This window comes from Beta vulgaris, chromosome 1 (assembly GCF_026745355.1).
Source record: "Beta vulgaris subsp. vulgaris cultivar EL10 chromosome 1, EL10.2, whole genome shotgun sequence".
NCBI lineage: Eukaryota > Viridiplantae > Streptophyta > Magnoliopsida > Caryophyllales > Amaranthaceae > Beta > Beta vulgaris.
This window is the reverse complement of record NC_079202.1, coordinates 52,904,653-52,932,621: the sequence shown is the minus strand read 5'-3', so window position 1 is coordinate 52,932,621 and position 27,969 is coordinate 52,904,653. Positions and strand designations below refer to the sequence as shown.

Below are 27,969 nucleotides of genomic sequence, written 5' to 3'. Positions count from 1 at the left end.
AGCTGTACCGGCAGAGGAGGAGGGGCCGCGAACAGCGAACCCAAGGACAGCAGCAGGTGAGTCATCAGAGGAAGATTTGGCCGTGCGTACGCGTTCTTCCTGAACCACAAGTTGGTACGCACGGTCGAGTGAGGGTAACGGGTCGGTGGACAATAACTGTGTGCGGATTCGACCATAGTAATCAGAGTAGAGGCCCATTAAAAAATCGTGAAGGCGTTGGTTTTCACGCCGGGCAGCATGTAAGGGACCGGCCGAACAAGGGGAAGCACAAGTGCAAGAAATTAAAGGTTCATGTTTGAAGAGTTCATGCCATAAAACATTTAATTTGCCATAATAGGTAGAGACACTCATGGTTTTGGTTTGTTCACACTTAGCAATGGCAGATTTTAATTGATGAATTCGAGGGCCGTTAATGGTGGCAAAACGAGTTTTTAAATGACTCCATAATTGATGTGCTTCACGAAACTTACTTAACGTACCTTTAACCTCAACATCGATCGTGTTGAGAAGCCACGAGACCACCATAGCATTCACAGTAACCCAATCGGCTTCGGTGAAGGGAGAGATGGGGCCGGTCAAACTGCCGTCGACGAAACAGAATTTTCGTCGAGCCTCGAGGGCGAGCTGCACGTCGGACGACCAGTCATCATAGTTGTCCGATCGTAGACGCGTCGGCGTGATGAAGTCGCCAGGACGATCACCAGTACCGAGAAAAAAAGGGTTTGAAATATCAAGACGGGAAACAGAAGATTCCGGCGGCTTTTCATTACTGTCGCCGGCCATGAGAAAGAAAAAAAAAAAAAAAATGAGAGAAAGCGTTATGGCTCCGATACCATGTAAAGAAGTGTTTAGGGTTTGAATTGCTTGCCTTTCTATTGATCTCAAATACGTATATATAGTACAGTGAAGCTAGGAAACTATATCAACAAGAAACCCTATACATAAGGAAACAAATATAACAGAATATTATACACAATATTTCCTAACAAAATACATGATGAAAGAATAATAAAAAGGCAACCAATCCCACCAAAAAAGCATCAATTCTCCTCCCACCACCTTTCAAAAATGCATCTATGAATCATCATCTAGCACCACTCAAAAGTTGAGAACTCAAACAAAACAACAATCCCACCTTCTTCCACCCAAAAATGCTCATCAACATCACCAAAACCAACCATTTTACCGTTTTTTTCCTCCTCCTTTTTCTGCTTTCTTTCTTCTCTTATGCTAATTGTTATGTCTTCATCTATGCTGGTTGTTCCCAAGACAAATTCCAACCCTCCTCCCCTTTTGAATCCACCATCAACTCCTTCCTCACCTCCGTCGTTAGCTCCTCCTCGCAAACCGGCCTTTACAACACCTTCACCCTAGGAAACTCCTCCCCTAACACCCCTTCCGACACCTCGATTTTCGGTCTTTACCAATGTAGGGGAGACTTAAATCCTGCTGATTGCACAAGTTGTATTAAAAGTGCAGTCACTCAAATAGGCCTCATTTGTCCTTACTCCTATGGGGCTACCCTACAACTTGAGGGTTGTTATGTTAGATACGAACGGTACAATTTCCTAGGAAAACCTGACTCAACGGTCATGTACAAGAGGTGTAGCCGAAGCACAAGCAACGACGTTGAGTTTTTCCGTAGGAGAGATGATGTGTTAGGCACCATACAAGGGGCCTCTGACGGGTTTAGGGTTTCGAGTTCAGGGTCTATTCAAGGGTTTGGACAATGTTCAGGAGACTTGAGCTCTAGTGATTGTTCTAGTTGTTTGAGTGAGGCTGTTAAAGAGCTAAAGGCACTTTGTGGTCAAGCTGCTGCAGCTCATGTTTTTTTGGGTAAGTGTTATGCTGAGTATTGGGAAGCTGGGTACTATGACTTGTCTACTCATTCTTCAGGTACTAATTCGTACTCCTTAATTATTGCATTTTGTTACTCCCTCCGTCCCAATTTATTTGCTACATTTTGTCATTTAGGGGTGTCTCAATTTATTTGTTACATTTGCAAATATTTCCATATATAGTACATAGGTCCCACACTTTATTTACAAATTTGCCATCACTCTCTCCTTGGTTTTGTAAATGTTTCCATATAAAATACATAGGTCCCACAATTTACCTATTTGCTTTTTGTTAATTCCATTTCTGTCAATGGTCCACACTCCCTCCTTGATCTTTGTGAAAAAGTGCTTGTAGCAAATAAATTGGGACGGATGGAGTATTTTACTATAGTTGGATTAATGTGAACATAACAATGGTAATTATTGTTTTCTTGAATTGTTGTAAATAACTTTTACAAAGGAATAAAAAAGGTTTGCAACTAATTATTTGCATGTTATTTGTGGGTTGCATCGCACACATATCACATAGTATGAGTAATAACTAATAAGGTTTATAAATTATAAGACATACTTCTTTTGTTCTATTGACTAGTTACGTTGTCACAATATGGCAGAATTACCCCAAACCATACATAATCACATACATTAGTAATAAGGTTTGTACTTTGTAGATACACTTCGTTCATTCTATAGATTTGTAGACACATCTAGTTCGTTCTATTAACTAGTTGTCACAATATAGTCCAATTTTGACTTAATTCGTCCTGAAGTATGATTCATTGGGTATATAGTACTCACGGCATGTTTGCACTAAAACTATTACCATTACCACCATTTAGTACCAATAACCAAACGGGCCGTCAATACTCATATATGTATTCATTCTTTACTTATGTACAATAACTAAAACTAAACAATGCTAACAGAAATGTTAAAAAAACATATGTAGTATATATATTAAACATGCAATAACTAAGTAAATTATATTTAGTTCAAATTAGGCAAATTAAAATTCACAAGCCAAATATTAGGGGTAAACAGTTTATCCTTCTCAAAAGGAAATTTTTTTTTTTTTTCTCTAAATGAAACTATGAAAGGTCGTTCTCAAAAGGAAATATAAGTGGACAAAATAAATACATTTTTCAATTGTTATATAAAGCTCATTGTGTTTTATGCTAATTGATATATTGCTAATTTCTATTATATATGGGAACTCTTGAGCACTATGGTGTTTATCTTTTATGACCAATATATCCCTAACTATAAAAGAAAACTACATCACCTATCACTTTATTAGTTTAAAAATAAAAAGGAAAAATTCATCCATCTAATAAACTGCAAAACTGTTACCACTCATTCTACGACTTTGCACACATAGCATGCTTATAAAAAGCTAGTACTTGATAATGAAAACATATTGAATAGATTATCTCTAGCAACCATCTAAGCTTATATTATCTAGAAAGATCAGGAATAGCCGAATAGGCTAAGTATTATTGGAATGAAAAAACATTTGAAAGGTAAAAATGGTCAAAACCATTACTTTAATTTTTTATCAAACAATAACCATTACTTTAGTATAAAGTAAAAGCATCAAAGCATATTTTGATACATAACTTTCTTTTGGTCACCTTCAGTATTTTGGTAGTTGTTAGTGCCCTTTTTTCTTCGAGTATGTTTGTCTTATCGCCTTCCATTATCTTTCTTTCCCCTAAATGATTATTCCCTTTGTTGTGATCATAAACCTGTACTTTTTGATTCGATCATAGTATTACTTAGGCATGTCATAATAGATTATAAAGCTCTTTGTTTACCTTGTTTTAAAACAACTAATACGGCTCCTGTCAACCTTTGTAGCAATAATTGGTGCTCATATGTTTCTTTTTAATTTTTATATAATGTTAATTCACATATTATTTGTCCATGTTACATTAAGATTAGTTTAAGTAGCTTTAAATAAGTGAAAATCATGTAGAGAAAATTTATATTTCGTAACAACCTGCTTAATTAGCTTGGTAATGATGAATTTATGGATAATTTTTTTAAGAAAGTTATATATCAAGATACATGCATGGTCCACTTTCTAAACAATCCTTTTTCTCCTCATTTTTTTATATTTTGAGGTGACATTAAATGGTAATGAGAATTTATGATTTAAAACACATATTTACATATGATACTTCAATACCATATAAATATCGGCACGAGACTTTTTTTACAAAATTTCTATATAGTGCCATTACCAATACTTCATTCTAATATTGGTTACCAATTATGTTTACATTTATATTTTAGGTATCTCAAAATACCATGCCGCCTTCTAGAATTAGTAAATTACAACTTTGAATTTCTCATATATAATTCCTTTACTTACCGACGAACACACCTAGCTAAGTCATGATTTAGTTTTTGTTTTTTTGAAAAATATAGCTACATTATTTTATTATGGTAGAGATAGAAAATTAATTCAAAAGTGAGATATAATTGTAATATTTGAAGGCAAAAGTTAATTAACGCTCTGAAGATGAGATACTTCCTCTGTTTTGTTTTAAATGAAACGTAGGGTCTTGTCACGGAGAATTAGGGGAAAAAAAGAGATAGCAAGATAAAGAAAGGAACCTATGTAACGAATATATATGACGATGAAAAGATATACAAAAATAAGTAAGTGTGAAATTGAGTAATGTTTTATTTTTATTGAAATATGCTGAAATGATAACTATTTTATTTATTTTATAACAAAATAAATATATAAGAAGAACAATTTTTTATTAACAATGATTTGATGAAATGAGACATATTCACATATTAACAGAAAATGGGAGTCCTGACATATTATTGACTATTGAGTACTTAAATACAAGCACAACTTTTTATGCACAAAACCACTTGGTGACTTATCCACTTATCTCACAAGCACCAAAGTTGATACCATCAGACAAGAGAATATTATGATGCATGTCCTACAAAAATAAAATAATGTATGTAGGTCATCCTGAATTAATACTTTTATGTGATGCATGTCTCCTGTACCTAAAGAGAAAAAAAAAAAAAAAAAGCTTTCCTGTGATGATCATATGATTAAATAATTCTACTTTTTACATAATATGCATATCATGATTAGTGCCATTGTGTTGTTAAATTATAAATATATGTCGCACTATATATTTAAAATTTTGGACTAGGAAAGGTTGAGCTCGTTAGTGGACGTAAAAAACTCTTAGACCCTTAGATAAGATGCTTTATGAATTCACGTTTCGTCTTTCGTGGTGCATGCATTGTTTATGTTTTAATACTATTTAGTATTTACTCTCTCGTTTCTTTTTACTAATATTTTTTCCTTTATAGTTTTTAGGGTCTAAGTTCATCAATTATGATGTGACATTATTATTAAATTAGTCTCAAAAATCTTCTAATATTCAATTAAATTTTCATAATTTAAATACGTAAATGAAATTACTAGTAATCTTAGTGAGCGTGGAATATAGTAATTTAAAAGATCAGATAGAGGTAGGGCTGGCAATGATGCGAGTCGAGTTCGAGTTTGACTAAACTCGACTCGAACTCAAAAACTCATACTCAAACTCGACTCGACTCGAAAACTCGCGAGTTTCAAATTTTCAAGCTCGAACTCGAACTGGAAACCTAAACTCGAGCTCGAACTCAAACTCGTTTCAAGCTTTTTGGTCATTTGATATAGTTCTATTTTTTATAGAAGAAATTTTTGCTTTGCTTTTTGGTCATTTTATACACTTTTTTTTCATTTTTTTAAAAAGAAAAGTACAAGTATTTTTATAGAAAAAAATAAAGTTAAAATTTCTTAAAAAAAAATTAAAAGTATAAATATATAAAATTGTATCGAGTATCTCACGAGTTTCATTCTCGAGTCGAGTATTGAGTTGCTCGACTCGACTCGTTAATCTGTCGAGTCGAGTTCGGGCTCAAGTCGAGCTCACTCGAGTCGAGCTTTGACCGAGCCGAGTTCGAGTAGCTCGCGAGCTGTCTCAACTCATTGTCAGCCCTATATAGAGGTATTACTTTCTCTATGTGAAATTCAACATCATGCTGTCTCAAATCCTTATAATCGAAATTTTGTATAGGTTATATATATATTTAGAAATCCTGTCTCAACTAAGATGATTAGAATTTTAAGAGATGTATCAGATGGAGGTGGTACCATCTAGAAATACATGTAGAGCATCAGGTGATAGTCTAGTGGTGTTGGATTCACCTGTGATTCAGTCTCACCCCTTATAAGGAATGATCCCCAAATTTTCTCCTTCTTTGCAAGAGACTTCATCTTATTTTTTAAAAAAAAAAATCTTAAAATACACGCAAAAAATACATTCATTTAGTTTTTAACTATACGAAGAAAATCACTTATTCTTTTCTCCAGGAAACTAACTATCTTCCCTCCCTTGGTTTCTATGTGGCTTTATTACATACAGATCCGTCAAATGATGATGAAGTTGCAAAAACAGTGGCTATTATTGTTGGAATCATTGGAGGAATTGCAGTTTTGATCGTTCTTCTCTCTGTTTGCCGGAAAAAAGCGGGTGGTGGCAAATAATAAACCCCTTGAATCCATAGAAAATGTATCTACTTTTATTTTTCATGTGCATCATGTTAAATTTTGTTTTCAAGTAAGTTATCAAATGAGCTAGGCAATTAATTACATGATCAATTCATTACTTTATTCTCATAAAAGTGTTTCTATATATACGCATTATTATTGTTTATCACTACTAAATTTTTGTACGCTGCTATAAAACTGTATATATCATTTTTGTATTTCAAATAGTACTATAATTTATATTTTGAAAATTACTCCTTTAGGGGGTGTTTGGTTCACTAGTTTTAGGTATGAGGTATGGGTTTGGAATGAACAAAACCTATACTTAGTGTTTGTTTAATTTATTTCTAAATTTTAAACACATACCTCAAACCCATAAGGTATGGGGTTCAGAAACCCATGGGGGGTGGGTATGGCTCATACCTTACCTCTAGGTATCAAATAAAAGAAGATTTTTCATTCCTAAATGAAACCAAACACAAGGTATCAAGTATCAAGTTTCAAACCCATACCACTTTGATTTCATTTCTGATTCCAAACCCATACTATTATATGAACCAAACGCCCCCTTAGTTATACGGAGGACTACTAAGACCTAGGTTATTGACATATTTCTTAATCTTCTAAGTGATGTTCTCTCTATCTCCTAAAAAGGGAAGAAGTGATTCTTTTCAAGCTGTCATGCATACTTTAAGAAATTTAAAAAGATAAAGAAAGGAAAAACAAAAATCTACGAGATAATATCGACAAAAAAAATCTACGAGCAAATTGGTGGGAATTTTCTTCTCTTACTCAGCTTGGTGGGTTTTGCTTTTTTACTCTGCATGAGCCCATACATTATTAACCAAATTGGCCCATTGAATCCAATCTATCTTAATGAGAGTGTTTGATTGGGTGCTAAATATATGTATGGAACAGTAGTTTTCTTTTGTTTGGTTTGCGAAAGGTTGATAATAATTTTTTTCAAAGAAGGTTGGTAATAATTTTCTTAAATAGTAGTGGAAAATAGTTTTTTTAAAAAATTAAAAGTTATTCTTTTGATTTGAAGTGATACGACATCTACAATAGAGATCAAAAACTAACAATGCATATCAGATTAGGATCAATTATACCACCAGTTATTTCCAGCAATAAAATCTACTAGGCAACCAGTTATTTCCAGCAATAAAATTTCCAACACTAAATTTCCCAGCTTCAGCAGAACTTGTTATCACATGATAACCCGACCACTTCACCCGATTCAACGTGGATGAACCAAGACTCGTATTTTCATATTCCCCATAATACAATGTGCTAAGGAAAAAATCGCCATTCCACTCAAGCCATCCCTTAGGATCAACTATACCGCCTAAATATGTCTTCATAAAAACAGTTCGGGAATATTTTTTCCATGGCCTACCCAATTAAGTCTTGGATCCTTTTAGGTCTTTAGATGTGCTGACCTGGAACTTATGGATCGACATACCCGTGTTCTTAGTTGGGTCGGACCGTCCTTGGGCTGTGATCGCAACAGTCCTCGAAGGACCAAATCGGGCATATATGTTAAAATTTTGGATGACCACAACCGCGTTTCCAAATATAAAGTCTAAGGTACCATAAATGTCACATTCACGGTAAAATTTGCGATTTGAGAAAACATAGAGGGTATCTTGGTGTCATTCAAAGTTGTATTTGTAGAAGACTGAGAGATCGAAGTTGGAGCGAAGGGCTACAACTTGGTGGTTTGATGGACCGGTTGTGTTCCTAAATGTTATTCTTTGTGTAAAAAAACATGTGTATGAAAAACTTCGTGCTAAAAAAGAAATGGGTTTTTCTACGTTATACCCTTGTGTTTCTTCAATTTCTACGTTTTACCCCAACTTTTAAAAAATTCCACACGGTGCCCTCAAGCTTACCTTTTTTAATGCACGATGCCCAAACCGCTTATGAAATGTCATTAATTTCATTAATTTTTTTAAATTTATTGGAACTAATTTGACTTATACATAGTTTAACCCTTATTTAGAAGGTTATTCACTAATTAGATTCGTTCCACCGGAATATCAAAAATAGACGAAATTAATGGATGTATAATCAGCGGTAGGGGCATTGTCCGTTGAAAAAGATAAGTTTAAGGATACTGTGGGGAATTTTTTGAAAAGCTTAGGGTACAACGTAGAAATTGAAAAAATACAAGGATATAACGTAGAAAAACCCAAAAGAAATTGAAAATCCTAATAAGCTATCCATTTTGGAATATTTTGGAACCAAGACCCGTTGGATATTGGTATCGGTCTAGATTGTCTAGATCATGGGTTTAGGGCGAGTTTGAGTCGAAATTGAATTTCATGGGTTTGAGTCTTAGTGTTGCCAAACCCGACCATGCCTATCCATATTTGACACGATTAAAAGTGAGGAAAACGATATTAGAATTAAATTCATGTTTGTTATTGTCTTTTAAATTGATTCTGTAATTACATCATATACATATAAGGCTAATCTCTATTATATATTGGAAGAGGAGAGAACTTGGTATCCACCCTCTTTTACCATTATACAGTCAATTAACAAAAACATTTACAACATCACTAATTACTTAGTTTTAATAGAGAAAAAATACAATTAACTTTGTGCACAATTTTTCGTACATGTTTTATGCAATTGAACATTCTATTTATTTTCATACGTAGACCCGATTATTGGATACGATGATCCAACGGGTACGAGGCTAGGTCAAGTAAAAATGGCTCTTAATGGACGTGGCCAATGATGAACAAAGTCTCTATTGGACGAGATTGTTACAAGATGAACAATAATAACTCACTATTTTAGTAAAACTAAAAGGATACGGTAAAAAAAATCACATAAGGTCTAAAATTTATGTGTACTCACTTATGCTATTTCCTCTATCTTTTTCCTTTATTCGTTTATCGACCTGTCATCACTAATCGGCAAACCACCCTCACCCGACCCTTTATTGATTCGCAATAAGGTGACCCATTACTAACCCAACTGCACTACTTAAACGCACCTCCCAAACCCATCTAATTATCATGTCTAATCACCTAGTAATAATAATAAACCCTTGCACTAACCCTGAATTTTAGAATTTAGAAACCTTTCACTCTCAGCTTCCTGCTTCCCTCACTCATAATCTCATACTCATACGGTATCTGAGGTTCGTTTTTTTCTACCTAGCTTTTGTTGCGATTATTCATGTGCATTTTCATATCTTGCGTTTGCTAAGATCTACTTCATGTGATTATTCATATTTATGCGATTGATTGGTTTTATACGGTTGTTATTATTTGTTTCGTGAATTTATTTCGTGTTTTTCGGGATATTTTACATGTTTATGATTCGAAATGGGTTTTTGTTTTGGTTGGTTTCTTCAAGTAGAAATTTAAGTACACTTTAGGGGATTTCAGCTTAGGGTTTTGATTCCTCTTGATTATCTGCTCATATTAACAAATTTTGCTGTTGATTTATCAGTTTTTTCTAAAAAAAATTCCAAATTCAATACAACACCCCAAAAATTTTAGCTATGAATTTTGATTCTGTCGCAAAATTCTTGACATTACTTGCTGCAAGTCTTCTTAGAACTCTTGATAGGTTTGTTTAATTAGTCTTTGAGCTAACAAATTTCACACTAATCGAAAAAAAGAAAAAAACACCAATTTGAATTTTGATTGTCAAATGTTATTGTGATAATTTAAGTTTAATTATAGGTTATAAGGGTCTGTTCTCTTTGGCATAAAACAACCGAACTGATCTGAACTGAACTGAAATGAATAGTGATATGTGAGAGTAAAAGTATTGTCAAGAGTTGAACTGAACTGAACTGGTCTGAACTGGTCTGAACTGAACTGAACTGAATATAAGCTGGGGAGAACAGGCCCTAAGTAAATTTGAGGAGGTATATAAAGAGTTCCGTTGTGAATGTAGGTGATGGGGTGCCAAGGGGTCTGGAGAAGTTTGCTAATTAAACCACAAAAATTATTGATAACTCTTGTGGGGTTGGCAATGTTAGTATATGGGATTTACGTTTTTGGAATGTATAAGCAAGCGTTGCCGGATTCTGCTCTTCCTGCTATGGCTATGTCGCTTTCTAACATCGTTTTCGACAATCTTCCTAAAGCTTGGTATGTAATATAAGTTCTTGTTTTCTTGTTTCTAACAAAATGAAGATTCATGAAATCCACAGTACTTCTTACATTCGCTATTATCAACTTCAGTATGGACCTTATGTCACTCTACTTGGGCTCTAACTACGACCATAAGCATCACAACAAACCAATTTCTTCATATACTAGTGTTGATCAATGTGAAGCCACCATGCTCTATTTGGAATCTTCGGTTTGTCTAATACTATTTCTCTAATTTCGCTTTAACAATTTCTTACATGTCTCTCGTATCTTTATTTATTTATCTATATCTTAGGGAAAGATAACTCGGACATATTATTAGTTCAAGTAGATTTTGAGTAGAAGTAATACTCTGGGGAAGGGGCCATACTCTAAATTACCGCTAGTATCCTACTTTGCCACCAAGAGAGCTACTATCTCACATATACCCTTTAATATGTGAAATATTAATGAAATTAAATATTCAAGCAACGAAGGGTGCAAGTAGCTAGTGGTTTATTTCATATCCATCTGGTACATGTCTTTCTTACCTAAGATTTGCTAGATTTTGGTCCTTTGATGTCTTAAGCATAGGGTATAGTTGCTTTTTAGGAGGAGAGGAAAGGTTGCAAGTAGAATGAAATAAGTTTGTACATGTCTTATTTCCCGAGTTATTAGGGGGGTTAGAGAGCCAAAAAAATTCAAGTAAGGAACAAAACAAAAGTGGAAAGAAGTTAGAAAAGCGAATGAAAACGAAAAGTTGGCATAACAAAGGAAGTAAAATCAAATACATGTATTTGAATTGCCTATATAATATTTACAAATCTTATACTATAACATATGTAGTAGATGTCAATTAGTATATATTGGATCTTGATTAGAAAATTAAGTTTTGAGATCGAGTGCCTCTACAGAGTAGAAGCTCAAAAAGACTTCAATGCCATTTTGATACATCAGATAATTATTATAGTTGATCATTACATTAATGAACTGTTAGTTATTTTTATGATCTTAATAGTCATGAATATAGGTTGAGGCAGCACCTAAAGGGTCTGTTGAGCGAAAACAAGCTCAACAAAATTTGGATGATGAGATATCGCATAGGAGTCATACAGAATGTGCTATCAAAGAGATTGGAAAAGCTCTTTTTGGCGAAGAAAATTACTATGAGATGATTATGACCATCCGATCACCGGTTGTGGACGATTGGAATTGTTACAAAACAATGGTAGTGTATGTCTAACCTTTTCTTTTCCTATTTATACCAAAAAGTATCACCTAGTGTTAACTATTTAACATGAACTTTTATTGAACTTCTAGACTCTAGTAGCTAAATAACAAATTGTTATTTATATGTTAATTGTATCCAGCCAATCGCTTATATGAAACATTGTGGGAAGTTCTACACGTACGGGTTGAAGTTCATGAGTGCGTTTGCAAGTATGTGCAATGCTGGCTTTCAACCTCATCAAGTGGCTGAAGTGGCATCTCAAGTGTGTAACAACAAGTGTACTTTGGGCCTGTTTGACCAAGCTTTCAAGAAAAAACTTGGGCAAATGAAAAGGATATAGACTTATAGTGTATTTGGCCATTGATTATAGCAGCACTTCAATCAATTCAATATTGTTTGGCCCCTTCTTTTCACTAGTATCTTACGTAGTTATTTATGTATATGGTCACCTTTCTGGATTTTTCCCTTTTAAAAGATGTCATTATTATTGGAAATGAATTAATCATAAATGAACCTTGTGCTGATGTCATTAATATTGGAAATGAAAATCATTCACGGCCCGTTTGGTAATTGGTCATAAATGGTGGTAATGGGAATGAATTTGTGTGTAAATTTGTGAAAAATATCATTGTCCATTCCCATGGTAATGCTAATCTATCATAAAGTGTCCACTTTCCTTCTTGAATTTTCATTCCCATCCAATACCACCTTGTAGGGTGGTAATGAAAATTGCTTCCCTTTGGAGACAAAAACACAAGTTTTGGGGTGAGATTGCTTGCCCATGGAGAAAAAATGCCTTCCCATGGAGATTTTAAGGGTGCTTCACTAATAAAATTACACTTAAAATTCATTCTCATTACCGCAATTTATTAACAACTACCAAACAGGCCGTCAAGTGTTTGGTACTCACTTATATTTTGATAGTTATGGACTACTAATACGGAGTATATCCAAGAACCAAAGTTGCTTAGTAGGATTCTCAAGTTGTGACTGAGGTCACAGATTTGACTCCTACCATTAGGGTTTTTCTTTATTCTTAACCTCTCACTTTCAAACGGGGTTACTGGGAGCATTGATTACAGATGCACTCTTTTCACTTTAGGGTGTTCTTTTCGCCTGATGAAACCTGAATTCATGTGAACAAGAATTATCTGAACTTAATAGAATTTATTAAACTTGAACTTATGTGTATTGAACAAATTAGTTCATATAAATTGTACTTTTTCTTTTCTATAATAAAATCAAAAAATTAAATATGTTGTAAATCTTTTTGTTAATTAAGGCTATGTAAAAAAGATGGAGGATTTGTATTTTGTTGGTTGAGGCTTGGGGGTATAGTAGGGTTTTCAATTTTTGGTGTCTCCTATCTCTTCTTTTATATAATAGAGATTTGTACATCTAACAAGAAAAATAAAATAAAAAACATATGCCCCTTAAATTATTACCAAGTTCACTAGCATGCATAGTGGAAGGAGATCAACATTACATCAAATGTATATCATATCAGGAAATATATGTATAGATATATATATATCAACGCCTATCTATTTCCCTTGACATGCAGGAATAATCCTTCCTATGTCAGCACACACTTGAGCTGCAACTTCAGATAATCGAGCTTGTTGAACACCTCGATTGCACATCGTTCTGAATACTTGCATGTATTTGAATTAATACATGGAGAACGTCCCACAATGTGTCTGGAAAGTGGAAATCTGCATATACAATAAGTAACTATGTGAGATATATAACGTCTCATTGAGTAGCAAAAACACGAACAAAGTATTATAGTCGTTCACAGGTGGTGATTGAATATCCATCACAATATCATACTATTCGTCGGTGTTGAATATGACTTTTCTAATTTCACAAAATATACCGTCAACATGTCTGCGACGTGATAATTCAATTGACTCATATGTTATCATTATGTTGTAATATGAACTAACGAAATATCATTGCATGAGTTTAGAACTCTGATACACACGTCGAAAAAGCCAATTGTAGATGCCTGATATTGGCTAAGAACATTCATAGAAGGATCAATTGGCTCATCAAGTTATCAGGAGTGAAGTATAGTGCAAGGAACTCTTTATCCATATCAAAATTACCATACTTCATTGCATGAGAGGAAGTGGTTCAGCACCTAATTTTTAATAAATACACCATTATATGCAAGAAAAGTTACTTATAATTAAAAACTTAAATTACATACATTAAATATAAGTAGTAATTAAATTAGTTACCTCTTCATACTGTTGACCTAGGGTCTCTTATATTGAATCACTTTCTTCACTGTTGAACAATATAATGAGCATATGTGTAAGACAAATAATGGTTATAAAATATTGATTGATGCTAAAGATCAACATATATCACCTGTCTTCCATCCAGGAAACACTATACAGGTCACCCAAACATGTTGTTCGACTATTAGAATCTTTAAAACAATATGCTAGAGGTGATCATTTTGGCCCGGCTCGCTGGCCCGGCCTGTTTTTTGGTCGGGTTTTGGGTAGAATTTTTGGGCCCGGTCAGATTTTTTTCAGTTTTTGGCGGGCTTTGGGCAAGCCAAAAACGACTTTTTAGTCTATTTTTTGGTCCGGCCCGTTTTGGTCCGCAAAAGCCCGCTAATTTAGACCCAAAATAGCGGGCTTTGGACACAAAATTTCGGCCCGAATTTAGGCCCGGCCCGGCCCGACCAATGGGCAAAAATTTTTGGCCGCGGCCCGGCCCGGCCCATGATCAACTCTACAATATGCTGCATAACTATTCTCTGTCGGATTTGCTGCAGTCGTGACATATATGGTTACGTTGGTTGGAAGATCCTTAAACATGCTTCCAGAATAACAAGCCTCGACATGTATAAGCTATAAATGTAGTACTCCCTCCGCTTTTATTTATTTGCAACATTTTAGTTTACACGAGAGTCAAAAATAATATATAAAAGTAACCTTTATAACCTTTTTAAAGGTTTATTCATCAAAAATTTATTTACCTTCATAATATAAAGAGTTAGTTTCTCTCATAATATTGAGAGGGGTGGTAATACATTTGCATATTTGGTTATTAGGTTAGATTGAACAATTTTTTGTTGATTTCTTTGAGCAAGGTGGTTTGGTCTTGACGGGTTTGATGTTGCTTAATATTACTACCGTTTCCCAAAAAAAAAAAAGTGATAGATGTGGTGGGTAAATTTCTTCCCAAAAAAAAAACTATATTTACGTAGCTAACACTCTAGGCTTACCATGACCAGAATAGTAAATGAATATTTGATCATTTGGACTAGTCTTCAAAACCTTGCCACTACCTCTACAAATTGTCGTTGCGTTGCCAAGTAAAACAGCAAAGAAATTCCGAGCTGACACAAGGTCACCTGTATAGTCATATATTCAACCAATTACATGGAAAATATACATTAGCTTTTGAATATGAAGATTTATTCAAAGAATCATGATAAAAAAGAATCCACTTTCAACTATAACACATAATCTAGAACAAAAACACGAGTCTTTAATTTGAGCAAATCATTAACATACAGATGGGAAGACACCAAATATCATGGATTCATGATTCATGACAGACTACTATTAGCTTTAAAAAGATCAGAGGAAACTAAGGTTTTAGAAATTTCGAGAGATTGGTGAGGGAATTATTAGCTTACATCTACATAAACCTACCCGTGGAACATCTAGTCATCTACATAAACATTTTCGCCATTTGGTCGGTTGATTATAATACCTTGATTGCACATAGTTCCGAATACTTGCATGTATTTGAATTCATACATGGAGAACGCTCCACAATGTGTATGGAAAGTGGAAATATGCATATATAAAATACTTAAGAATGTGAGATATATAAAGTCTTATTGATTAGCAAAAACATGAACAAAGTTTGTAGTTACATACCAGTGTTTCCTAACAAATTCCAATCGTTCACAGGTAATGATTGAATATCCATTATAATATCATAGTAATCGTCGGTGTTGAATATGAATTTTGCCATCTTAGAAAATATACATTCAGCATGTGCGCGATGTGATAACTCGGGTAAACCTACATGTAGGGCCTCATTATATTCAAGTTTTTTTAATATTTGATTTTTCGGTCTAGACCGAAAAATAAATAGTTGTTTGGTCCAAGTTTTTTGAAACTCCGATTTTCGATCCTAACCGTAAATAAATTTTCTTTTTTGGCTTTTACATCAAATCTATATAAAATTTAATTTTATATTATTTTTATGTACTTTTTATTGATATTATAACAAAAAATTATTTTTATATTATCAATAGCTTTATTTTTTATATATAAGAGAGAATGGAGATGTAGGAGAGAGATAAAAATTTAGTGTATAATAGGATATAAAATGACGAGAGAATTGAATAAAAAGAACGAAGAGGTTAGAAAATTTTGCAAACCAATTGATATTAAATTTGATAATTTGAAATGACATGATTTGATTTGTTTAAGATTTTGCAAGTTGTCATGATAATACTCCATATGAAATATTCTTTCCTATTATTAGTGAAATTGTGATATGTTTTAATTTGATTTGATTTTCTAGTTGTATTATGTTAATGACTCTACATTAGCATTATGTATCTGCATTGTTTTGGTATTAATCCATATAATAGCCTATGTGAACTTGTACATTGGTTCAACTTTTCAACTTTGGTTTACTCATGTAACACCTCGATAATTCTCTTTTTTTCTAAAAATGAGTGCTTTCATGTTTGTTTTCCCCAATTTCTTTTCAATTCAGTTCAGTTCAGTTCAGCTCCATTCTTTTATAACTATTTTTTAAAATATTATTATTATGTTGGTCGAATTTATTTTACTAATTACTCTTATTATTATTATTATTATTATTATTATTATTATTATTATTATTTATTTTTATATCATTATTATCATTATTATTATTATTATTATTATTATTGTTTTTATAAATAATTTTTTATTATAGTTTTACTCATTATTATTACAATTATTATTAGGAGGAACATGGTTTAGATCAAAAGCACAAATAAACCCACGTTTTTTAGCCCATAAACCAATCAAATCGCGTCAAAACGGTTTATGATGCAATTTTGCATGATTGAACCCAATCATTATTTTTAGTACTAGATATTATTATATTATTAAATCTAATTATTAAAATAGTAATATTAATTTACTTCTTAGATATTATTGTTATTATATAATCATCAAGTATTAATATATTAATACAAATAATATAAAATAATTATTATTAATTATCATTAATTATTATTATTATTATTATTATTAATATTATTTATTTGTAACTATCATTTAAAAATATCCAAAATACTATTATTATTCATTATTAATTATTCATTATTATTACTCATCATTGTCATTATTATTTAATATTCATATTATTATTGTTTATATATTATTTATATATTTGTTACATTCAATTTAATTCAATTCAATTCAATTTAATTCAGTTCAGCTCAGTTCAGCTGTTTTATGCCGAAGAGAACAAGCCCTCAATCATTCCTTATTGTTTAAAATGTTGGTTTCGGTTTATTGGCGACTTCTGGTATAGATTGAATTTTTTCATTTTTTTATTAGTTAAATTAACCTCTTTTTTCTTTTTTAATTAGCTGCCCATCCCTTATTGGCTCTAATTAACCCATTTTTAAAAAATAAAATAAATTTTATGAAAATATTTCAATCACACTCTCGGGATTCGTGCTACTAAGGGTGGTCATGAATAAGATCTGACATATAAATATATGTGAAAAAACAAACATGAATAATTATGCATACAATAAATATTCTATGAATAAAATAATTAGAGAAATGCATAATACCTTTGCAATTGACAAACTTTCCTTTGATTCATGTAATGTCACCATGAAATGCTATATGTTCAAAATTATAAATATGTATTTTTACCTTTATATAACTCGATATTTAAAAGTATGATTTACAAAGATATAATTGATGTTGTCCCACATATATACACTATTTTTATAGTTATTTTTTACATGTAATTAAAATAAAGAATAAATAATACGTTATTTTTCATCCAAATAAATAAATTTTCATAAGTTGTAAAATTATATTGTTTATGAAACTTATTTCGAAACATATTTCGAGCACTCTCCAATATTAAAAAAAATTATAATATTACGAATTTGTAACAAAAGTTATATTCAATTTCCATAGTGTAATATTACAGAGTTATATTCAAAAGTTATTTTCATTTGTCAAATGGAAGGCTACATTGGTATGCCATTTGTAATTAATAATAATGCCTCCATATTGCACCATACAATAGGCACGAGTAAGCACTAGGAGAAATAACTTAAGATTGTAATTTCAAGTATTCTAGTTTTGTCTATAAGAAAGAACTTGATCACTTGATACTATTATTCCAAGTATTTTAGTTTCTTATAGGAGCGCTATACATCATGTATTTACGAGACTCTCAATCTCCACCATATCTCATCATTTTCATGGAGAACAATAATTCTTCATCAGTCATGATACAATATTAAAACATTGTATTTTTCATTGAATTTCAAAAATAAAATACTTATAGATACCATATTTCTTTGACTTGCCTAGCTAGGAGATTTTTCATGCGAAGTTTCCTAATATGTATAAATGATCAAAGAGAAACCCTATATAGCTATATATATATACATAGCATATTCTTTATTTGAATACCTACAATAATTTACATTATTAATATTGTTTCTATTTCTATATATACTGATATATTGATCATGTTCATGATACGTGAAATGAGCCTAAAGATCGGACTTGAAAGGCACCCCAGTACTAGGCAACCAGTTATTTCCAGCAATAAAATTCCCAACATTAAATTTTCCAGCTTCAGCAGAACTTGTTATCACATGGTAACCCGACCACTTCACCCGATTCGACGTGGATGAACCGGGACCCGTATTTGCATATTCCCCATAATACAATGTGCTAAGGGCAAAATCGCCATTCCACTCAAGCCATCCCTTAGGATCAACTATACCACTTAAATATGTCTTCATAAAAACAGTTCGGGAATATTTTTTCCATGGCCTACCCAAGTAAGTCTTGGATCCTTTTAGGTCTTCAGATGCGCTGACCCGAGAGTTATGGATCGATATACCCGTGTTCTCATTTGGGTCGGATCGTCCTTGGGCTGTAATTGCAACAGTCCTAGAAGGACCAAATCGGGCATATATGTTACAATTTTGGATGACCGCAGCTGCATTTCCAAATATAAAGTCTACGGTACCATAAATGTCACATTCACGGTAAAATTGGCGATTTGAGAAAACATAAAGGGTATCTTGGTATCCTTCAAAGCTGCATTTGTAGAAGACCGAGAGATCGGAGTTGGAGCGGAGGGCTACAGCTTGGTGGTTTGATGGACCGGCTGTGTTCCTAAATGTTATTCCTTGTGCCATGAACCCACTTCCCATAACAGCTGAAAATGACAGAACAAAAGCAAACATAAGTACTCATTCATCAATCTCATCATAATAACATTTTTCTTACCATAATAAAGAAAAAAAAAAAATATAAGCAGATTCATGTAGTCATGTAAAAAGATAAAAATATTAAAAGAATCTTAATAGTAAGCATATTGTATAGTAGTATAACGTCCAAGCTTAATATATGTTAAGCTTATTGCAAAACAAAGTATTTTGTTACTTTGCTTTAATTAAACTTTTATTGGTGAGTAAACAGTTCCCACATCAAGTAGCCATGGGACAAGTAGGAGTGCAATTAGGTCAAGTTGGGTCGGATTCATGTCAAACTGACTTCTGTTTCGAGTTAATTATCCCTAATCCAAACCCGACCTTGATTTTAATTTCAGGTTAACTAAAACAATAGCCTGAATCCGACCTGCTAGGTTTTGGATTGACTCGAAATCAACCCAGTATGACCTTATCTATATCTTGTAATTACAATAATTATACATTATAAACCTAAAGCATAGCAAATCATAACTTTAAATGGCAATTAAATAAAAATTCAAACTTCATAGCAATAAATTAGCCAACAGCTACAAGTAAAGAAATGGCTTTGGCCAAATACAAGTTTACAATTATAAACTAGGTGACTTAAGTTATAAAAGTCAGATTATTTTCAGGCTGAAAATTTCTAAATCAGTTTGTTCGGGGTATTTTCGAATTCAAAAGTTAGCCTGCATCTAACCCGTCGAGGTTCCATGTCGAGTTTGATCAACCCTTTTTTTTTTTTTTTCGGGTCAAAAATCTCAATCCCAACCCAAAAATTTCAGGTTATTAATTTGAGGTTGGGTAATCGAATTGGATTAGCTTTTACCTGCCCTAACTTGACCAGACAAATACAAAATCCTTTGGGGGAGGGACTTATCTTCTAAGAAGTTAAGTAGTAAGGATTTCAAAGATTTCAAAATTTGTAATGAATTGCTCAAAATTATATTCTTTTATTTTTTTAATAAGATAAGATGACGGCACACTCCAGAGAGAAGGAATAAGGGGGAATTTCTAGATAATGTACATGATAAGATTAGACCTTAAAGATCATGTATGGCCGAAAGTTGGAAAGCTTGGCCAATTTGACCAAGCTTCCTAGTTGCTCCAACAATTTACACTTGCCATGTTATTAATTATGTTAAGCCATATATGTCGTAAGATTCGTACATATATAGAATTACTCTCATAACGCTTTTATAAACTTATCTAATAATAATAATAATAATAATAATAATAATAATAATAATAATAATAATAATAATAATAATAATAATAATTCTTGGATGTTAATGTTACACCATAACTTATCGCGTAAGTTATTAAGTTGTAACAACTCAAAATCATCGCTTCTTTATTCAAAAACTCAAATGACATGAAGTAATTGATAAAATGACATCAAATCTATGCAGTGTTATATCTAACTTGTGCGTCAAGCATCACATACGTCATAGAGGTGTTAACATTCAAAAGTCCGCAAGGAGAAGTGTTGTTCGTTGGTTATCCTTTATCAGGCAAAGCTTTCTCGGCAGAATCAAACATCCAACATTTTGTCAATTGTCATAGAGGTGTTAACTTAGGGATTTTTCTACTATTTTTTTTTTTTTTTTTTCCTTTTGAAGCTCAAGATTTTGGATATTTATAACCATAAAAAGAATCAAAACAATTCTATCCAAAAATTTGTGTACTAGCTAGCTAGTAGCTCTCCTATAGAATATTTTTTATTGGTAGTTGTTATTACCAGGGGCGGATCCAGGATTTTAATAATGGTGGTGCACCAATATAACCGACTCAACATTATGCGAAAATTCAAAAAAAATCCAAAAATATATAAAATTACCCACAAAAAATTATTTTCCTTTAAATCATAATCAACAATTTTTCCATAATTGTTCTGTTTGAGTCTTCATATTTTATAACAAATCTAATATTTGATTCATATTTTACAAGTCACAAGTGGACAAATTAATAATCAACTAAAAAAACAACGTATTTTCATTCAACTTCAATCGAAAAAGCAATTAAGCAAATAAGGAATTTGAAACAAAGACAAACTGAAAATTTCTAAGAGAGAATTGGAAAAGAAAAACCGCAGATGTGGCGTTTGACAAACTGATGTTGACAACACGCTAAAGTTGTGGGTTGTGGCACCTCCTTTAGCCCTTCCGTCAGGCAGTAGGTAAGGTTGCATTAGGGTGCAACAAGTTTGTAAAAGCTCCTTTTAAGGTTTTAATACTATTTTATAATGTTTTGGAGTGGTCAAGTGGGACTTTTGGATTTCGCACATTTGGGAATCGAGTATTTTTGTAGTCTTTATAGAAGAGTAGTACTCTGAGAGGCGGAGTCACACTTTTTTTTAAAGCTATTTTAATAAAAAATAATGGTGGGGCACGTGCCACCCAGGACCCCATGTAGGTCCCCCTCTGGTTATTACTATAATCCACTAAATTAAAATGAAAATTTAACACATATAATCAATCAATAAGAAAAAAGACTAATATGAAAATGGTGCAAGTACAAATTGTGAAAAAACGTTTTGTGTTTATACTTTATATAAAGAACCATGACATGAGTATAAGAATATTAAAAGTTATGAATAATAATCAAATTTATGGATTTAAAGAATATGAAATGTATTAACTACTAAATCAACATATGATACATCAAATTTTTGTCCTATAGGTTGAATCAACTAGGGTCCATTGGTGTGAACTATTTCATAATTAAAGTCCCAGAATTTAAGCAATATTATCATGCCATAAGGCTTAAACTAATTTACAATTTTATATTAGAAAAACTATTATGTGTTTGTTAGTTTTGATTTATATTGTAAATATCGTATGATTTTTTTTATTAATCGATTAATTTACATTTAGAATGAAAAGCATAAACCATATTCATGCAATTTTAGTTTACGTATGGCATCGGATTGGTCACCGTCAAAGCTAATTAAGGAGTTTAACATGACATTTTTAGGGCAATACTTGTCGTTTTACTTTAAGTTCACTTCTATCATTAAGTTATAAATTAAAGTAGTTAGGTAGATAAAGAAATGTGTATACTAATTATCTGGAACCGTTAAAACTTAAGCTAGTGGGTCACATCCCTTTCTATGGTGTTCGATTATGCAATTACTAATCAACCAAATATCATTCCATATATAGAAAGACTTTGTTTAGATATACATTTTCGTGCTACTTAAGTAATTTGGAAATATATGATCAGGGATTGAACGTAAAACAAAGAGGAACACATCGATTAGGTAAAGGAGATGTTAATATGTAGGTTTCTTTATTAAAGACTTTGTTTAAGAGCCCTAAAAACAACCAATTTTTAGATTTTGTTCTTTGTAAAAAACAACAATAGGAGAATTAATTAGTTGCATGATTTAGGATAAGAGAAAACAGAGGTGGCTAAGGCCATGTACAGGGTGAGCAACTGCATAGGGCCCTCAAAATATAAGTGCCCAATTCCACTTGTTATCCGCGTAAAAAAAAACCTAAATCTAATTACAGACTATTCTTTCCAATTTTATCAAGTGTAATGTTGGATGCAAATTTAAAGAGATTAATTTCTATTTGGTATTTTTCTTCTTCTCCTCCTATTCTCCAAAACAAAAAAAAAAACCTCGTAATAACTCTTCCATCTATTCCTATTCACCAAAAAATTAATCTTTATAATTTATTTTAACACAAGGCCCCTAATTTTATGAGACGGCCCGGGAAAAAAGAATTAGTTGTCAAAATTATGGTGATAAATCAGAAGTTACCTTGATGACAAGGGTAGAAGGATATAATTTTACTCCGCATTTTCCCATTTTCATTGCTTTTATCGCAAATACGATGACGATTTGTGACAATAATGTCAAAAACTTTTATCCTAATATGAAGGGTACGGTCGATTGCATGCATGTATTCCCTTCGCAAATATAATGTTCTCAACTAATTTTACAAACAATAAATGCAACTAGTACAATACCTAATGACTATATACAACGCTTAACAACTATAGTGATTGTTAACAACTACTTTTTGTGGAGCAAACCCAAAGTTTTGCTAATGAAACAACATGCAACCCAGTACATGTAGTATGTTGATCGAGGGAACAATAAATCTTTTCCTTGCTATAACTCCGATAATTAAGTATAACAATTACTTTTTAGATCTGGGCTATATCACGGGTAATAATATTTTGACTGTAAAATGATAACACCAAATAATGACTTGGCTTAGTAGTTAAGACTTTAGTGTACAAGCTTAAATTTACGGGATCAAATCTTATATAATGTACTCCTTAATTTTTTTGTGTTATGGAATACATGGAGTAAAAAAAACCCCTAAGAGAATGCGCCCAATCATACTTGAACCTCACACATGTCAAATTAAACCGGCCTAGGTTAGTTGGCTATTAGACACTCTGAGGGTAAAGGGGCCAGAAGGATAAGGAAAATCCCTATCCTCAAACTTCTCATAGTGGGAATTAAACCCTCAATCTCAAGGTTGAAAGGGACAATCACAACCACTAGACCAAGGTTAGCTTGGCAGATTCCTTTAAATATTAGTTCTATTTTCTTTTCTTATATAGTGTGTGTAACTGTGTATAATATATAAATATATATATATATAATTACGTACTTAATGAAAAAAAAGTATAAGATGAATTGAAGGATATATAGAGCTAAGTAATATGGACTCACCAACGGTAGCTGATCTGAAGGTAGTGCTACCTCCTCCAACACTTTTGCTCCCTGTGATAATAGTTCTCCCTATACCATCCCCCAACAACATAATATTCTTCAACTTATCCTCTATTTCCACATTCTCCTTATAAATTCCTGCCTTTATATATATCACAAACCTCCCACTTCCTCCTTTCCTTGAGGCATCACTTATAGCTTGCCCTATGGTCTTATAATCTCCTGACCCATCTTGTGCCACCACAAGGTCGGCTCGGCCGGAGCTCGGCACCGACTGCAACAACTTCCGGTCACTAGGTCTAACCCATCTTGGAAATCCACCCTTGGTCCCGGCCCAGTCCTGCCCCTCGAGTCGACGACCATTTGATCCATCCCCATTAATAGCAAGTGCATTGCTAATCAAACATGATACATTATTATCATTAGATAACATGGGCATGATATTTTCTGTAACACCCAACTCTCTAAACCCATTTTGGCATGTTTGCATTAGGGTTAGGGCTGAACTAAGCCATGTTTGAGTATCATCTTTGGTGCAACTAGAGGTGGTCATAGTATTGTTTAGGCCTTGGATACTTAGCTCATAGACATCCAAACAATCCTTCCATGCCGCCTTTTCTTTCTCATTCTTACAATTATGGCCTAGAGAATTAACATTTTTATGGGCTTTTCCGGCATTTTCTATAGCACTTTGCATCATCATCTTAAGAAAATCTGATTTTCTTTTGATATTGGGAGGTTTTTGGTTATGACTAAGGTAATATTCACATTGTTTAGGGTATGGTGTTTGGTTACACCAGTAGGACAATAATTTAGAAGGACCATAACCTTCTACATGCATAAATAACGAGAACAAAGATGTGAAGAGTACAACTATCATTAATGAAATCGCATAATTAGGAGCCATTTATTTATGGTTTTGTATGGTTTTTGAGTAGGAGTAAATATGAGAGGTTTAATTAGTTGTGAATTTGTATGGAGAGATGTTATTGCATGATCAAATGAGAGATATAGCTCGTTACAATATATATATTGAAGTTGGGATTAGATAATACTTATGGTCATAGCATTAAAATTGGATAAGTAGGTATGGAAAGTTAAGTGTTCATTTTGGGCATAATTACATGGTCCGTCACTCAATCATAGTTGTCCTTTTCTAATTATTGCTATAATCAACAATTTTGAATTTTCCAATTTGAGGCTTTCTCGTTTCTTTTTCTATTGATGTGATTGGATTGGAGGTAAGCAAAAGTTACTAGAACGAACAATAAACTATTTTTCACTCTTAAACTTAATCCTAATTGATTAATCTCCTCATGATGACATTGGTTCCGAAATTTCAAATTACTTTATTACGTGGTTTTGCCATTCATGCGACGTAAATGCGGCGACGCAAATCGTCCTTTTTCTTTACTAGTGACATTCTTCCAAATATTTTTATCATACCATCATAAATATTATGATCGAGCATATACATGATAGTTCCAAAATTTTATGCAACTTATCTTGATGAGATACGATTAGGGTTAGCATGCCCCTAACTTTTATCATGCATGACAAACCATATTGATCTTCTCTTATTTGGAGAACATGGGGACTTTAATTTGTGTTTCAGTTTCAGTTTTCTTATACTGCTTATTTGATTTGTTGGTGGGAATTTGTGCGACAACGTCACGAAAAATGTTTAGTCTTATTTTGTAATCTATTCAATTACCTCAAGTATCATTATGAAACTACAAATTCATAAACTTACTCGTAGAAAACTGCATTAATTGAAAAAGGGATGTAAAAGCGGATGGATGGGTAGATGTGCTAAATATTATCAACGATCATGGTTAAGTTTTGCATAATAGAATTATATATAGTCTGATACATAATCATTAGTTTTGACTTCGATTGTAAATATTATATATGTGACTCCAAATCAGTAAATTACATTAAAAATAATATAGTGGGTGTTGTCCCATTTTTATAAAACATACATGGTATGGGAAAAAAAGTGGCATATACATCCAGTCATCCCTATATATGTTTTCGCATGCATATATCACAAATTTATCTTGATTATGGGGCTTTCCTCTCTTCGTAAAAGAAACGAAAAAAGAAGAAAACAAACTCGACAACAACCCCATGAACACATAGCATTGACAAGTTAGAGAACTAATAAATTCTTTTTAGCACCAAAAAGTAAAAGAACAAATTAACAATTAACGTTGAACTAAATTTAGTGGTGTACTTTTCAATTTTCTCTTATTTTCTTGTAGCCAAGTACCCTCCAATGTACCAAGATCTTTGGGTCTAATGGTATGACTTTCTATCTCTTACATGGGAGATCAAAGTTCAAATTTTGATGGAAGTAAAATTTCAATATGGAGGGAGGAGATTTGGAGATTGTTGGACCTCTGAATGAGTAACCTTGTACGAAGACAATATAGAGGAAATTCATCGTATCACGGGTTCTCGAAAGAAAAAAAAAAAACTCTGATCTGCATTGTATTGGAAGAGCAATGCATGCGATTACGTAACGCAATGAATAATATTATAATATCAGTACGCATGTGGCACGTTTAGTTAATGTAATTATTGATGATAACATGCCTACGTAACTACGTTATTACATTATAATTACAAAAGCTTTAGGAAGTTCTATCGCTGTTTTCAGAAATTAATGACCTTGACTAGCTTCCACGACATTGTTTTTAGCCTGAATAATTTATACTCATTTGCTTTACGTATTTTCGCCAGGCTACTTGATTGTGTCGTTAGGATAAATGATAAATGATAAATGATAAATTGGGTTTTATAAGAAATCTTTGTAGGTCTTTTTTTCAAATATGTATCTTGTTTCATAAGCTATTCTGCGGATTCTTTGTACCAATTTTGTGGTATTATTGGATGTTCAATGAATACATATTTTGTGAAAGTATTGGATCAGACCGTCTGACCAATACATATTGTCAGACGAGCTGCCCAGTACTGTACAATTTTAATTTGCTTTGTTACGCAGAGCGAGTACCCCTACTTCTCTCATATTGAAGAAAGCCACTTTTCAGAATTTGAATTTCAGAAACTCCACTCCACTCGGCGCATCTTTCTCTCTCCTCATCATCTGTTTCAATCTAGGTTTTGGAAAGTTGAGCTATGAGCTGCTGATATTTCCACCACTTTCCGAGTTCGTTTCGAGTTGCCGAAATCGGAGCTACCACGGCGGTGACCTGACATTACTGCCGCGGGTGATCGGAACTCCTGATCATCGCCACTGGAATAATTCATACCTTGGGCCAATGGTATATGTGGAGAGAGATAAAGAGAAGTCCAAATACATAAGGAACCGATTTCTTCTTGATAAACTACTCCAACAATGGCGACAGATGGTTGTGAGGTGATGGAAGAAGACATTTGACTCCAACAAAAAGACCTCATGAAGACCTCATAAAATCAAAAAAACCTCATGAAGACATTGATGAAGAAGACGATGGGATAATTACAACAAAAAAGAAGGGAAATTTTTTAAGAGAAAGAGATGAACTCCAAATCAAATAGGGGAGTGGTCTGACTTTTGAAGGTGATAAAAATTTTGTGAAAGAAATTGCAGCGAAGCAGAGGTGACGGGAGGAGAGAGAAAATGATGTTCAGTCTTCATTCTTTTCCTATTTTCCAATTTCAGCTGGACTTTGTTTTGTTTCAGTTGGACTTTATTTTGTTTCAGTTGGACTTTCTTTTGTTTCAGTTGGACTTTTTTTTGTTTCAGTTAGACTTTCTTTTCTTTCAGTTAGACTTTCTTTTCTTTCAGTTGGACTTTCTTTTCTTTCAGTTGGACCAACTGAAAGAAATAATGGGCCAACGAAAAGAAATAATGGACTAACTGAAACAAAATGAAGACTACCTGAAGAAAAATGTAGACTACCTGAAAAAGAATAAAGACCAACTGAAACCCAAGTAAGTCTAACTGACGCACAAAAACCCACTGAAAAACAAAGAAGACTAACTGAAAACAAAATGAAGACTACCTGAAAAAAAATTGGAACCA

General features: G+C 32.9%; 3 protein-coding genes and 1 pseudogene across 4 annotated transcripts; 2 read left to right on the top strand and 2 right to left on the bottom strand.

Moving 5' to 3' along the window:
- The first annotated feature begins 995 nt into the window (after positions 1 to 995).
- LOC104905368 (plasmodesmata-located protein 8) lies at positions 996 to 6,580 on the top strand. The gene is made up of 2 exons (XM_010693894.4): positions 996 to 1,896; positions 6,287 to 6,580. Exons 1-2 carry the CDS (start codon positions 1,152 to 1,154, stop codon positions 6,406 to 6,408), a joined length of 867 nt encoding a protein of 288 aa, XP_010692196.2. The 5' UTR covers positions 996 to 1,151; the 3' UTR covers positions 6,409 to 6,580.
- Positions 6,581 to 7,529: 949 nt separating this feature from the next.
- On the bottom strand, positions 7,530 to 8,348 carry LOC125492077 (pectinesterase 2-like; annotated as a pseudogene).
- A 1,011-nt stretch (positions 8,349 to 9,359) lies between these two features.
- On the top strand, positions 9,360 to 12,325 carry LOC104905369 (vacuolar-processing enzyme gamma-isozyme-like). Of its 2 annotated transcripts, none has more exons than XM_048640659.2 (5): positions 9,360 to 9,568; positions 10,336 to 10,532; positions 10,626 to 10,746; positions 11,545 to 11,747; positions 11,885 to 12,325. In XM_048640659.2, the coding sequence occupies exons 2-5, from the start codon at positions 10,339 to 10,341 to the stop codon at positions 11,898 to 11,900; spliced, it is 534 nt and encodes a 177-aa protein (XP_048496616.1). In that variant the 5' UTR covers positions 9,360 to 9,568; positions 10,336 to 10,338; the 3' UTR covers positions 11,901 to 12,325. The 2 variants fall into 2 exon arrangements, with proteins under 2 accessions (XP_048496616.1, XP_048496612.1); XM_048640655.2 differs by having other exon boundaries at positions 9,388 to 9,568; positions 11,545 to 11,742.
- A 5,984-nt stretch (positions 12,326 to 18,309) lies between these two features.
- LOC104905370 (pectinesterase 2) lies at positions 18,310 to 24,904 on the bottom strand. The gene is made up of 2 exons (XM_010693895.4): positions 23,940 to 24,904; positions 18,310 to 19,209 (listed from the first exon to the last, which is right to left on the bottom strand). Exons 1-2 carry the CDS (start codon positions 24,844 to 24,846, stop codon positions 18,533 to 18,535), a joined length of 1,584 nt encoding a protein of 527 aa, XP_010692197.2. The 5' UTR covers positions 24,847 to 24,904; the 3' UTR covers positions 18,310 to 18,532.
- Positions 24,905 to 27,969: the final 3,065 nt, after the last annotated feature.

What these genes read in the sequence shown, in the direction of transcription:
- LOC104905368 (XM_010693894.4), top strand. Translation starts at nt 1,152, where the DNA reads ATGCTCATCAACATCACCAAAACCAACCATTTTACCGTTTTTTTCCTC. An exon ending in CTTGTCTACTCATTCTTCAG is followed by an intron (nt 1,897 to 6,286) that starts GTACTAATTCGT and finishes TATTACATACAG; the next exon opens with ATCCGTCAAATGATGATGAA.
- LOC104905370 (XM_010693895.4), bottom strand. Translation starts at nt 24,846, where the DNA reads ATGGCTCCTAATTATGCGATTTCATTAATGATAGTTGTACTCTTCACA. An exon ending in CTTCAGATCAGCTACCGTTG is followed by an intron (nt 19,210 to 23,939) that starts GTGAGTCCATAT and finishes TGTCATTTTCAG; the next exon opens with CTGTTATGGGAAGTGGGTTC.
- LOC104905369 (XM_048640655.2), top strand. Translation starts at nt 10,339, where the DNA reads ATGGGGTGCCAAGGGGTCTGGAGAAGTTTGCTAATTAAACCACAAAAA. An exon ending in TGCTCTATTTGGAATCTTCG is followed by an intron (nt 10,747 to 11,544) that starts GTTTGTCTAATA and finishes TCATGAATATAG; the next exon opens with GTTGAGGCAGCACCTAAAGG. An exon ending in GGAATTGTTACAAAACAATG is followed by an intron (nt 11,743 to 11,884) that starts GTAGTGTATGTC and finishes AATTGTATCCAG; the next exon opens with CCAATCGCTTATATGAAACA.